Below are 14,169 nucleotides of genomic sequence, written 5' to 3' on the forward strand. Positions count from 1 at the left end.
AGGCCTTTGGTGCGGCAGCAGCAGAGAAGCCAAGCCTTGAGGCTAGGCTTCTCTGCTCCAGCCACAACGAGGCTTGGCTTCTCCTCTGCAGCCGCAGCAAGGCTTGGCTTCTCCTCTGCAGCCGCAGCAGAGAAGCCAAGCCTCTTCATTCTTCAGTCATCTTCAGTCTTCACTCCGCACCTCCGTATGCAAATTAACCGCCATCTTTGTTGGGTTAATTTGCATGCTCGCCCTGATTGGCTGGTGGGCGTAGCAGAGGGATGGTCAATTTGCATGTTTCCCTTTTATTAGTGTAGATTAGTTATTACAGCAATGTGTCGCATGGAAAATTGATTAATAACTGTTGATTTGACACGTAAAACAAGTTACTTTCTAGGGGTGATATGTGTTTATTTTTCCAGCATAAGGAAAGAGTGTCGTCTTGTTAGTAACCCAGTCAGTGTAGCCATACCTGAGACCTCTAGGTTTGCCATCTCTAGATTGTAACTTTGCATTTTGAGCCCTTTCTTGCCCTTTCTGTTCCTCCTACAAGAAACCTATTAATAACCTAGTGAAGAATCCAAGCGAAATGCTTCCTTCCTTCAAAATAATAGTGTGTGGTCAGACTAGTTGTCAGTCTAAGTTAAGCCAAAGAACTATGTGGCTATTTTGTGCACTTAAGTGGCTAGTCAGTTTCCACATCTCTGCAATGGGAACTATAAGTGCTCTTTGCAGAATTATTGCTGGGAACAAGTGAGAAAGTGACTGTGGTCGTTCTCTGGGAACTGCAGAGATCATGCAATGTAAAGCAGTGTTTGTTTTGAACTTATTGATTGAAGCCAGGTTTTAAAAAATCAATTTCCTTTTTATTAATCATATTGGCTCCTAAAATCTTTCACTCTATTTATTTGTAGTCCAAATCAGTTTTGCAGAAAGAGTAGTGCCTCATCTTCATAACACCAGGGCTTATTTCTTCTGCCTTTTCTCCCCCCTTTCCTGGCACCTTTATTCATGTTTTTTTGTTTGTTTGTTTTTGTTTTGTTTTTTCATCTCAGCTGCGGCAAATGAGAGAGCTTGAAATTCTTTGTCTTGCGACAGGGTCTTCAATACACTCTGAGAATCAGTTGTCAATCATACTACCTGCCCAGACAAAGCAGCTCTCAGTTTTGAGTCAGCTTAGTTGGAACCTGTCAGCTCCTGAGTTACTAAATTTCCTGTGGGAGACCAAAAGGCAAATTTGTGAGTCACTGGGCGGTACCTGGGGGCAAACAGGCCCTGGGATGATGCTTTTAATATAGTCTTAGGTCCTTGCTAAGCCGCTTTCCCCAGATCTTTTATTCTAGGATTTTATGACTTTGGAGCCTGCTAGACTCTCCCAGTAAATGAATGGAGTGAGGCTGCCATCTCCTGGCAATTATTGGGAATTGCTTAGGAAGATGGAATCTGTTCTTGCATATCAAAGGGAATATGTACTGTCATAATCGTTTTTTTAAACGATTAGACTTTGATCTCAGATCACTCTATAATTATATAGTCACTTTTCTCCTAGTCTCTGGCTATGATTGTTGACTGAAAATTGGTGCTTTGAGAAATGTCCTGGAGTTATATTATTCTCAGAAAACAAGAGGAGATACCTTTGTGTAGTTACCATAGAGGATCCTAGCTTCTCCCTTCCATCTCTTCTGAGTATGTAATATGATTGTCATATAATATGATAATTGCTCTGAAGTCTCTCATTATGTCTGGAAATGACAGTGTCATATTGACCCCGCCAATCTAAGTATGTCACCCTGACAGTTTTCATTCTGGATGATTCCTGTAAACTCTGTCTTTAGGCTATACCTTCATTTATTCCTTCGACTGACTTCTGTTGTGCTAAGTTTGGAGATAATCCACTGGTCACCAGACAGAGGGACACTGACAGGTCAACAAAAACAATACACTAAAGAAAGTATGGACAAAGGTCATTGAATGGAGAGATTAAATATGTCACTTGAACTGCCCCCCCCCCATACTCCCCACCACTGAGAGAAACAGGCAGAATAATCTCAAATAGAGGCTAAATGAGAATTGGTTATTTGGTCTTTATGTATTACTTGAGACGTTTACATATGAACGAGAAGGGTCCATTTGAACAATGCTTCACTCAAACTGGGAAGCTGGAGTTACCTATGTTTTAACTTCTTCTCCTCAAACCTTGCTCCCCATTGTTTTCTTTGTAGTTTGGGGAAGAAATGCCTGTCTCTAAGTGCTGTGTGAATTTACACCTGTCCAAAATTCTTCAGACCTGGAAGAGGTTTTAGAATGTCCTCTGGGAAATGAGAAGAATTGGGTTATCAACAAAGCAGAAATTGAATAGGCAACGTGCTGACTCTGAATACATTGGGAAACACGTTTGCTGATTGGAGGAAGCTGATGAGCTCTTTTTGAGAACAGTGCTCAGATCTGGTTTTGTGAGATTCATGTACTAGATCTATGACTTGATATGAGAAAGAGCAAGTAATTCAGTACCATCAGCTTATGCTTCTGTTCTTATTGTCGATTATACATCAGAATTATTAGCAGAGATGAGCCTGTCTAGCACTGCTACACACACACACACACACACACACACACACACACACACGCGCGCGCACAGAGTTTTAGAAACGAGAACCACTATGGTGTGGCAGTTCATTTGGGAGGTAATACTGAGAAGCACAAGTGAGGGAGCAGAGCAGTTGAAACTGAGAAGCAAGTAAAGTCAGTAAAGGGCCTGTTGCTAAGCTGAGTGTACAGACCCCCTGGGAAGTTGTGGAGAGCCCATCTTAGAATTTTTCTTTTTTTCCATCTTAGACTTTTTCCACCAGAGTCCGGAGAAGCCGGGGCATTTGCCCACTGACTCCTGTCCTCTGGTGGTTAGGGTTGCCCCCAGTGATGCCAGTTCTCCTGCATTGACTCCCCTACACGTCCTGGTCGTTCCTGGAGCAGAACCACTGCCATGGGGGAGAAGCTGCCAGCTGGCAGGAAACCACCTGCCCAACCTGCAAGTGGAGTCCTGGGCGGGCTGGGGATGCAGGGCAGGGCATCAACAGTGTCTCCTCCACACACATCTGGACCACATGCATGGGTTCACATATATGAGGAGACAGTAAAATCAAGTGAAGTCTATTATAATAAGAAGGAATTGTTATTAATTTTGTTTACATATGAGAGTGGTGCATATACATCCCAAGGAATGTAAAGTATAAGCCACACTCAGCTGGGCCACAGGCAGAGGAGATTGAGAGACAGTTGACTTATTTGGAACATCTCCATCACAAGATTATTGCTTCTGAAGATGAGGTGAGAGGTACTCTGGTCATCGCCGATGCATTTCTGTATCCATATGAAGCCTTTTGATGCCATAATGGCATTACTCTTGCTTTTCACTTGCTATTGTTTTTTAATCTTTATTGTTAAAAGTATTACATATGTCCCCTTTGTTCCCCCATTGACCTCTCCCAGCCCGCCACAGCCATACCAGCCTGAACGCACCTGATCTCAGCTGATCTTGCTATTGTTTTTATCTGTCAGGAATGAGCCTCCAACAGTGAGCAATCCTCTTGTAAATGGAAAATCTACCTTTTGTGCCCTGTCGGGACTGTGGGAAACTGCTAAGTGGGGCTCATTAGACTCCCCTTTGAGTCTTCACAGTAAGTTCTGATTGGCAGAAACCATTTGCTTTTAAACTATCCTAAGAGCTAAAAGGAAAGGAAAGGGCAAGGCTTAGGGGCGGGGAAAATATATTGACAGCACGTGCCCAGAACCCTCCACTTACTGACTGCCAGGTAAGCACAGACCGCACACTGAGTGATTCGCTGTGCCTTTTGTTTCGTTCCTGTGCCACCCAACCAACTTGTAGTTGTTATTCTCCAACTTTATTGAAGAAACGGAAGCCCAGAGCGGTTCATTATGTTGGCCATGGATGAACTAGACTTGAATCCAGGCCTAACTCATGTGCACTCTCTGCAGAATAGCTTTGTAAACTTTTAAGATGGAAAATAATGAAAAAATAAGCTTTTCTCCAAAACCTGACTTTTGGATTATTAGTAATTTTGTAGACATATGCTGACTAAAAAATTTAATAGTATACCCTGTAGCAAATTCCATGATCTCGGGGTTCTGGTTAATGAGGTAGGTATTCGAGTTGCCTAAAACAAATGATACATTTAACAAGCAGTTGTCTTCTAACCCCAACTTCTGTATTAGCCACTGCGGTAATAAAACCTTGACTATCCGGGCTTATAGACTGTTGACTATGATCATATCTTTCATTTGCCGAGCCTCTTTGCCGTTTACTGTGCCAAATACTTTACATTGTTATCTCATGTAGGAGGGACAATAAGCCGTGAACACAGCCCACTGCCATAATAGGTGCGGAAAGTGCAGTGTAATAATTCAGATCAAGACCCTTCACAGAGCGGGGCAGGTTACTCGTTCCACAGGGCAGCGGTCCTGAGGGAGCAAGGAGGCTGGCGTCCAGCCTGTCTTCTAGCACGGCCTCCACCAGAGCTGGCGTTCATTCCCAGGCCAGCGGCAGGCCGGGGAGAGAGTGCCCGTTCGTTTCGCTTCATCTAACCTGTTATGTGTGCCTTATGTGTGCTGGAGGCTTTAGGTAGGTTGTCTTGTTCAGGTAAATCTTCAGAACAAATCTGGGGGACTAGGTGCTATTTGGTTAATCAGTTTCATCGGTGGTAGAGAAAGGGAAGAACATGGGAAAATTAACTAAATATCTACCATGTGCTTAGACATTTTATATCAACCCTAAAAGGGCAATTTTGTAGGGTTTTTATTTGTTTTAAATAGATGAGGAATTGGAAGCTCAGAGAGGTTAAATAACATGTCAGGCTTACTTAAGTAGTAAATGACAAATGTATGATTCAGAGCCAAGCCTGTCATACTCTGACTCCAATGCTCTTGCACAGATATTAGTGTCAAAATGAGAAGAGATCAAGGAAGACTTATTGGAGGAGGCATCTTTTGAATCAGTTCTGTTTCTATATATAATTTGGTCAATCGGTCATTAACATACATGAATTAACCCATTTTCTAAAAGATTTAAATTCCGTTATCTCAGAGACTATGCCAAATAAAACTGACTTTGATTTATAAAACACATTACTATAATTATTGATATTAATGTCTACTCTGCAGCTTATTGAAAACCTGGGAAGCTCTATGGTGTCTGTGTTCAGTATTTCTTGTGTCTAATAGTATGTTTATTTGGGACCACAGTACTAACAGCTTCTTACAAGTCAGGTCAGGCCCATTCTTTCTTATAGTAAATGCGGATGGTCAGACATGTTCTGCTGCCTGTCCAAGGTCAGCTTTAACCAACGAAGCACAAAGCTGGCACTTTGCCTTGTGACCTCTGCCACTTCCCTTTAGAACCATTCTGCATTCATGACAAGTTGGGTCATTGTCTTAGGAGAACAGTATGTATGTGCATTTTGACCTTTGCCACAAATGTGGAAATAAGACAACACTGTTAATCTGCCACTAGGGCTGTGTGACCTCGAATTAGTTATTTTTCCTCTTTGAACCTCAGTTTTATTTCACTTGTAAAATGAGGTACTTCATATATATGATTTCTGGTCATGACTGAGGGAAATGCTAAAACATTCCCCAAATTGAGGACATTAAAAACCCATAAATGGGTGACTTTGTTAGAAGAAGGTGGCCATGCCTAATTCTCAGAATGTCAGGGAAGCTTGGCAAAAATATTTACCCCTTTCAATCATAAGGCATAATTTTGTTGTTGTTGTTGTTAATCCTCACCTGAGGATATTTTTCCATTGATTTTCAGAGAGTGGAAGGGAGGGGGAGAGACAGAGACGCATCAATGTGAGAGAGAAATATCGACTGGTTGCCTCCTGTACGCACCCCAACCAGGGCTGGGCATTGAGCCTGCAACCGAGTGATGTGCCCTTGACCAGAATCAAACCCATACCCCTCAGTCCACGGGCCAGTGCACTATCCACTGAGCCAAACCGGCTAGGGCCATAATATTTTTATAGGAAGATTTTATATTGTTTATTAACACTCCGGTGTGGGGTGAATTTCCCGCCAAAATATAAGATGGCTCTGTCTTTTGGTTTTGTTCCATCCACCAAAAGGGTGGATTACAAACAAATATTTGGTAATACGCAGTTACAATCGGCCCGAGTTTACACGTTTCCCGCACTCCACCGCAAATCTATATGAACCGAGTTAAAGACGGCTCCCGCGGAGTACGCGCAATTCACGCGAGCCGACTTAACTCGTTTCCCCCACTCCAAGTGTTAACAACCACGGAAACTGCTCCCTTGTGTGGGGATTGGTGGGGTGGAGAGTCAGAATCACAGAAGGACTTTGTCAGCATGGTCCCATTCACGAGTCATTGCCATGATTGGTACTGTTGTTGGTGTGCCACAAATTGGGGCAAAACAGCAAATGTTATTGAGCTATTCAGGTTTTTTTTTTTTTAAAGGAATCTATATAAGTACTAATTTCACTTGGCTACTTAGTATTTATTAAGCTACCTGCCTGATTTCAAATATTACTTAGTTCTTGTACTCTGTTGTTAGTTATCTGCATTCTGTGTTTGAGTGATGGAGGTTAGTAATTTGAAGTCAATGGAATGTGCTAAAGTTTTATTTAGTAGAATATAAAGGAGTCAGAGACAGAGTTCCTTTCTGTACTTGATATTCTAAAGATAATCAGCAAAGGGCAAAGTGGATGACAAAGAACTCATACCTTCAACTCAAGACCCCCGTAATAGGAAGGTCTTAAGTAGAAACTATGAAATAAACTGAAATCAAGGAATCAGTTACAGGAATTGAGGCAGTTTTACTTTGTGATTTAAGAGCAGACATATGAAAATCTTTGAAAACAAGAGACCCACCCAGAGGAATAAGCTCTTTAGCCATATCTCCTTTTCTTTGCTGTAACAAGCTCAGTGGTCTGTGTGCTTTTTCCTTTTGTTGGATAATTTACTAATAGCCAAACAGACAGAGTCGCTTGATCTTACCCTCCTGCAATGCACAAAAATCCTTGGATCAGTTCAGAAGTGCACTTGCTGGAACTGATCACAGCCAAAGTGTACAACTGCATTTTTCCCCTCCTCTTTCTTCCTCCCAGCCCCTGGCTGTGTTTTAGTTGCATGGCAACCCATCTGCTGTAATAGCTGATGTCAGCTCTTTTTCACTTAAATGTGGCCCAGGAAAGTTTTCAAGACGGGAACTTGAATTTGAATTTGCGTAACGCTGGGGAAGGCTCCAGCTTGTGTTACCAAATTATAAAACTGCGGACTAATGGGCCCTGGCAGGGTAAATGTGAATGTGGATCACAAGGGATTAGCTTCCAGAACAGTGTGGCCTTAGGGACTTGGTTTCTAACTTCTAGGAGCTTAGCAAATGAGCCTCAGCCATATTCTATTTGCTGCTAAAGTTCTCTCTGTACTTTAAAGGAATAAGAGGTGTCCAAAATTACCCTAACTCCTCAATGTTAGCATTTAGGCAAACACTTGATATGGCGTTTTTGAAAGAAGGGCCAACATTTTACCTAAGTGCATCAGCAGCAATTGGGAGGAAAAGGGGAGTTCTCTAGTGTGTAGTAAGTAGAAAAACGTAACTTCTTGAATCCAGCAGAGGGCAGAAGGGAGTTTTAGCTTTTCTCACCTGTGATAATCCAAATTTGTGACAATCCAAGGCAAAATTGAGGCACATTTATAAACAAATTATTCCCCAGCCGGTACTGCAGGAGTTATTCTGGTTGTAAAGACAGGATCTAGCTTGTGTGCTCAGAGCCAGTTTGATCCAATCTATGCAAAAGGATGTACAGAATGTTGAGTTATTTATGTCTAGGGGGAGATAACAGTGTTGTACCCAAATAATACCACCACTTCTAATTGATTTAGGTTTTAATCACTAACCACAGGACAGCATTTTATGATTTTTCCCATTTCTGTTCATGGGACTCCAAATGCTAGAATGAAAGAATATTTGAAATAAAGAGGAGTAAATTATTTCATTATCAAATGTTTCTCTTTTAAAGGAACAGTACCTACATGTAACTCTATAAAATAGTGAAAATGATTCTCAAACCTATGCTGGCTTCTTAGAAGTCAATCTAATTTCTCCTCACATCGCTAAGCTGCAACTTGGGGTGGTAGTATGTGTGCCATTGTAAAGATGAGGTGGATACTGAAACATGGGGACAATTAAGAAATGACTCTTTCTCTTAGTGTTTACATAATTTTATATAATTTTAAATCCTGGCTGTTAATGTTTGGATTTTGAAAACAAGGAACGTAAATCTTCCATGACGATTTGTAGTGAAGGCTGTTTTGGGTTGGGGTATTTGTTAGTGTCTTTTTTATTTTATTTTTTTAAGTATGGTAGTGTCTTAAATCGGGTTCCTCAGGAAGCAGCCCCTGAGATGGAGTTAGGGTATTTAGTAAGGGAGCAGCCCTGGGCTCTGTGCCTGTGGAAGAGAGGGGAGGAAGCAGTATCAGGCAAAGGGAGAAGCTGGATTTCCCTGCAGGCCCAGTGTCAGCCTTAGGGGAACTCTGGATTCAGATGACTCTTCAGAGTACCCTGAAGGGGGAGGGGGGCTCCCATGTTGATCAACTATTGGAGTACCTCCACCCCACCCCAACAGCAGGACAGGACTGTGGTTGAGGTGGCTCTTTGCAGCTGACACAGTCATTAAGGGATTACACGGACAGCACTCCCAGTAGCTGAGATAAGCCATTCTTTATTGAAGAAGGAGCTGGGTGTGTGAGAAAGAGCCCAAAAAGTCAGGTACACTGGATTTTCTTTTTGATAAATTGTTGACTCTTTAACATTGGATAACATATTGATTGCTTTAAAAAGAAAGTAAGAGCTTGCTATATATTTCAATCTGTGTGGAAGGAAATGGTACTAAATAAAATACTTTTTCATGGTTAATGTTTGAAAAATAGGATTTTTTTTTATAAATGTGTGTTACATTCTGAAATACAGTGCTAGCATAAATACATATAAATGGTTTATTTATTTGCATTGGGGTTGTCCTATGAATAACAAATGATGTTGATTAAAGGTAATTTCAGTGAATAATGGAATGAGTTTGTAGTAGTTCTTTGCAATCTGTGGGGAAAGTTGTTAAATAAATCACAGAGAGTGATGCTGGTGGTCTGTCCCTTAATAAAGCACAAGTAAAGGTATTATAAAAGACAGGGGGCAGGGAGGGGACATTTGCATGTTGTTGGTAGAATCGTCACTTATGTCTAGCCTTTATCGCAGCACTTCAGGTTTACGCCCTGTTAATCCCATCTAGCCATTTGTCGTTCAGTCAGAGCTTCAGTTGTGTGCCTACTGGATGCAGACCCCTGTGCCTGCTTAATAAATATTGGAGACATGGTTCTCTTTCTCAAATAGCTCAGAATATCATAAAAAAAAGTCACATCTGTTACATTACCACCGGTCTCATCAGAAAAGTATACTATTTGGAAAGATGTTAAGTTCATGATGCGATGAGTTTTCTAAAAATTAATATTTTTATGGAAGCTCCTTTTTTTTTTTTTTTATAAAATATATTTTATTGATTTTTTACAGAGAGGAAGGGAGAGAGATAGAGAGTCAGAAACATCGATGAGAGAGAAACATCGACCAGCTGCCTCCTGCACATCCCCTACTGGGGATGTGCCCGCAACCCAGGTACATGCCCTTGACCGGAATCGAACCTGGGACCCTTCAGTCCGCAGGCCGACGCTCTATCCACTGAGCCAAACCGGTTTCGGCGGAAGCTCCTTTTTTATGTCAATAAGTACTTCAGTCATTTTTATGAAGACAGGCTAATTGTGGTCATTTTAAATGAAAATGTCTATCAAATAACTGTCTGAATATCCATAGTTTATCAATTGTTTTTAAAGTAAAAATGGTGTTCCTTGAGCAAAGCAGCCAATTTAGGCCACAACTCAGAGTCACATGAGTGCTTTTCTTTTACTTTTTAAAATTATTTACGGATTGATTTTAGAGAGAGATGATAGGATAGAAGAGAGAGAAACATTGACTTGTTGTTCCACTTACTGATGCATTCATTGGTTGCTTCTTATATGTGCCCTGACTGGGCATAGAACTGGAAACCTTGGTGTATTGGGACAACGCTCTAACCAGCCGAGCTACCCAGCCAGGGCACATGAGCGCTTTCCTTAAAGACAGCTTTTGTGTTTCAGCATGAAGAGGAAGTGCTTTACAGTTACTTCCCATTTCCTCACACGGGGTATCTGGATATAAGAAAGGTAGCTCAAGAGTTGGCATTTAACAAAACTAATCTTTTTGTTTCCATTGAGGATTTTCTTAAGTGCAACTGGATTTTTTTTTTTAATGCTAGTGCATGCCAATAGCACAGAATCCAGTGACTGCTCATACAATTGGGTGCAATTGTTTTGACTAGTACTAAGCAGCTTTGCACTCCAATTGCTTTTATACCATCAGTTCAAGTGTGACCACAGAGAAAAGACAATGTCTTAGCACAATGAAAAGAATTGTGACCTCCCTGCCCTCTGAAAGTGTCCCACTCCCAGCGTCCACAGCCCACAGTGTCCTTCGCTGGTGTAGAGAACTGTTTTAAGCAGGGAGAGCCTGGGGGAGGAGACTGCTTTGGCAAGAGACCGGAGAGCCTGGCTTTGTCTGATGGCAACAGAGATGGAGAACCGGGAAGGAGGAGTTGAAGCTTACTGAGGTTTTCAGCCTGGTCACTGAGTGTGGCCATACCATTAATCCAGGTAATGACTGGGGGAAGAGGAGTTTATGATTGAAAGTGATACTGTTGCCACTGAGAGAGAAAAATCTATCATAATTCTCCCACTTGGAAAAGAGTGGACTCAAGGTGGGGTCTGTGCAGGAGCCTAAGATTTGATTTTGTACTAACAATGAGCAGTGGTTTGGGAGGCTCCGCACATTCTGTATTGATGCATAAGCCTATTATGTCTGTGCTTCCTGTAATAGTACTTTCTCTTCCTGTTTCTAGGAATGGTGCAGAAGCTGGACCAAAAACTTCCAGTGGCCAATGAGTACCTGCTGCTCTCTGGGGGAGTCCGGGAAGGCGTGGTGGACCTGGACTTGGATGAGCTTAATATCTATGCCCGGGGGACTGACTACGATATGGATTTTACCCTCCTGGTGCCAGCCCTTAAGCTGCATGACCGCAATCAGCCTGTGACACTCGATATGCGCCACTCAGCCTTGTGCCACTCTTGGCTGAGCCTCCGGCTCTTTGATGAGGGGACGATCAGTAAATGGAAAGACTGCTGCACCATCGTGGATCACATCAACGGTGCCACCAACTACTTCTTCTCCCCAACCAAAGTGGCCGACTGGTTCTATGACTCCATCAGCATCGTCCTATCGGAGATACAGAAGAAACCCCAGCGAGGGATGCCAAAGGTGGAGAAGGTAGAAAAGAATGGGACCATCATCTCCATCATCCTGGGTGTGGGGAGCAGTCGCATGTTGTACGATATTGTCCCTGTGGTGTCTTTCAAAGGCTGGCCTGCAGTGGCCCAGAGCTGGCTCATGGAGAACCACTTTTGGGATGGGAAGATCACAGAGGAAGAGGTCATCAGTGGGTTTTACTTGGTGCCTGCTTGCTCCTACAAGGGGAAGAAGGACAATGAGTGGCGGCTGTCCTTTGCCAGGAGCGAGGTGCAGCTGAAGAAGTGCATCTCCAGCAGCCTCATGCAGGCCTACCAGGCCTGCAAAGCCATCATCATTAAACTCCTGTCCCGGCCCAAGGCCATTAGCCCCTACCCACCTGCGGAGCATGATGCTCTGGGCCTGCGACAGACTTCCTGCCAACTACTTGGCTCAAGAAGACTATGCAGCCCACTTTTTACTGGGCCTCATCGATGACCTGCAGCACTGTCTGGTCAACAAGATGTGTCCCAACTACTTCATCCCTCAGTGCAACATGCTGGAGCACCTGTCGGAGGAGACGGTCATGCTCCAGGCGCGCAAGCTGTCCTCCGTCCGCTCTGACCCCGCAGAGCACTTGCGCACGGCCATCGAGCATGTCAAGGCCGCCAACCGGCTGACGCTGGAGCTGCAGAGGCGGGGGAGCACCACCAGCATCCCCTCCCCGCAGTCGGACGGAGGGGACCCCAACCAGCCTGATGACCGTTTGGCCAAAAAACTGCAGCAGCTAGTGACTGAGAACCCGGGGAAGTCCATCTCTGTCTTTATTAACCCTGATGATGTCACCAGGCCCCATTTCAGAATTGATGATAAATTTTTCTGAGCATTTTTGCTGCCTTTTGGTTTTCCTGGTTCTAAAACTTGCATCCTGTGTCTTGTGGTCCGTGCCGCCGTCTTTCCGTTTTCTACACATCCAGCCTAGATTGGATCTGTTAAGAACACATTGGAAGTCTGTTTTGCAGGGCGGTGCAGGCTCTGAAACAGTATATTACTATTTCATACGCTGCCTCTGGGTTTGTTTACTGTTTATAGTTCTTGTCACATATTTCATTTTTGTTTTGTTTTTTAAGGAGACCTTGAGCCATAGACTGAGATGCCCATGAATTCTCTTGCTTTTTTTCTGTTTCATACTTTGTGCAAATTTGTTAATGGGGATAGGGAAACAGACCTCATCCTGACACATAAGGATTCTATTATTTTTTGTTTTGTTTTATTTGTCTTTATTTTCTTTTCTTTTAATGAGCTATCTTCACTACAGATATTTGAAGCTGGGAACCACCCGGTATGCTAGCTGGATTGGATTCTTCTGACCAGTGGCCAGACTAGTTTTCCCTTCCCACCTAGCAATGTCGATTTTGAAAGTGAAAATGCTACAAATTCTGTTTTGGAGCAACTTCATTGAATGTAATTGTCCTCAAATCAGAACTTCGGATGGCTTGGAGGGAATGTTTGACAGCTTTCCAAACAGAATTAAGGTTCCCAAATGGTAGTTTTAGTGTGTGTATTTGAAGTCTTATTTAAATATTATTAAAGAGCATACCATTATAATTGTTATTTGCACTAATGAAATCTTTGACATTGTCAGAGTTCCAATGTGTGTGTTTCAATATAAATTGACATCTGTTGAAATGCTATCATATTTTTTTTTAAATTTAGCCCATTTCTTGCAATCAATGGAATGATTCTTTACATTTGTTTAGTCCTCCTTTAATTATGGGCTTCTGTTTTGCCCTCTTTGATATTCCTGGTTCCTATCTTACTGAGAGAAGTTTTTAAAGCTTTATACCTGCTGAGTGACTTTATCTGAAGCTGGGTAAAATATATACTTGATAGAATAGGTGTCTTTGTATGTATTTCTTTTGGGGTTATAGAGGTTAGCTTTTTTTGTAAAGTCTCTTTGCTTCTACTGAGAGTTTTGAGGAAAACTGGCAGGAAGAATTTATAATCCCCAAATAGAAGATATCATGCCTGTTCCAAAACAGGTTTTGCTATAGAGCAGGAACCAGGACATGTCTGTGGGCACCAGCCTTGGAGTAGAGCTATCCTGTCTTCATGAACGAAGTTTCCTGCCGGGTTTAGGTGCCGCATGGCATTGGCTCCGTTTTTGAATGGACTCATTGCCAACTGTGGGGTTTGAGAGGTCAGGGGGCCTGCTGATCTCTCAAAGATGACCATGATGTCTACTACTGGAAAGGTCAAGCAACATTTTGACTTTGATCTTGAATGTCCAGACCTACAGGTTTGATCGAAATCAGGCATATGCGGTCCTGGGTTTTTGCATGGGAATTAATGTAATGTTTATAAATGAAAATGAAATCCTTCAACCATCTTAAGTCAAACACGCAAAAAAAAAATCATAATAAAAGAAACATACTGGCCTTGGAATTTTGTTGTTATTGCTGTTGTTAGTTTGTAATATGGAAACTTTTTTAAAAAAATATATTTGTATTGATTTCAGAAAGGAAGGGAGAGGGAGAAAGAGATAGATCAATAATGAGAGAGAATCATTGATCGGCTGCCTCCTGCACTCCCCTTACTCGGGATCGAGCCTGCAACCTGGGCATGTGCCCTTCACCAGAATCAAACCCGGGACCCTTCAATCCGCAGGCCACTAAGCCAAACTAGCTGGGGCTGAAAAATATTTTCTTATTAGTAATCCCAACAGTAATTTTCAGTAAAGTTGGGGCTCACTATTGTCTTTGAAGCCAGATGGTCACGTAGGGAACACCCA

At 42.5% G+C, this 14,169-nt stretch overlaps 1 protein-coding gene across 1 annotated transcript in view; it reads left to right on the top strand.

The window, feature by feature from the left end:
* The window catches only part of MB21D2 (Mab-21 domain containing 2), a 117,017-nt gene extending 103,194 nt beyond the window's left edge, over positions 1-13,823 (top strand). Inside the window, 2 exon segments of the mRNA XM_006084763.3 lie at positions 10,996-11,774; positions 11,776-13,823. Coding sequence (XP_006084825.1) covers positions 10,996-11,774; positions 11,776-12,261 — 1,265 coding nt within the window. The 3' untranslated portion in view covers positions 12,262-13,823.
* Positions 13,824-14,169: the final 346 nt, after the last annotated feature.

Source organism: Myotis lucifugus, unplaced genomic scaffold, assembly GCF_000147115.1.
Source record: "Myotis lucifugus unplaced genomic scaffold, Myoluc2.0 scaffold_14, whole genome shotgun sequence".
NCBI lineage: Eukaryota > Metazoa > Chordata > Mammalia > Chiroptera > Vespertilionidae > Myotis > Myotis lucifugus.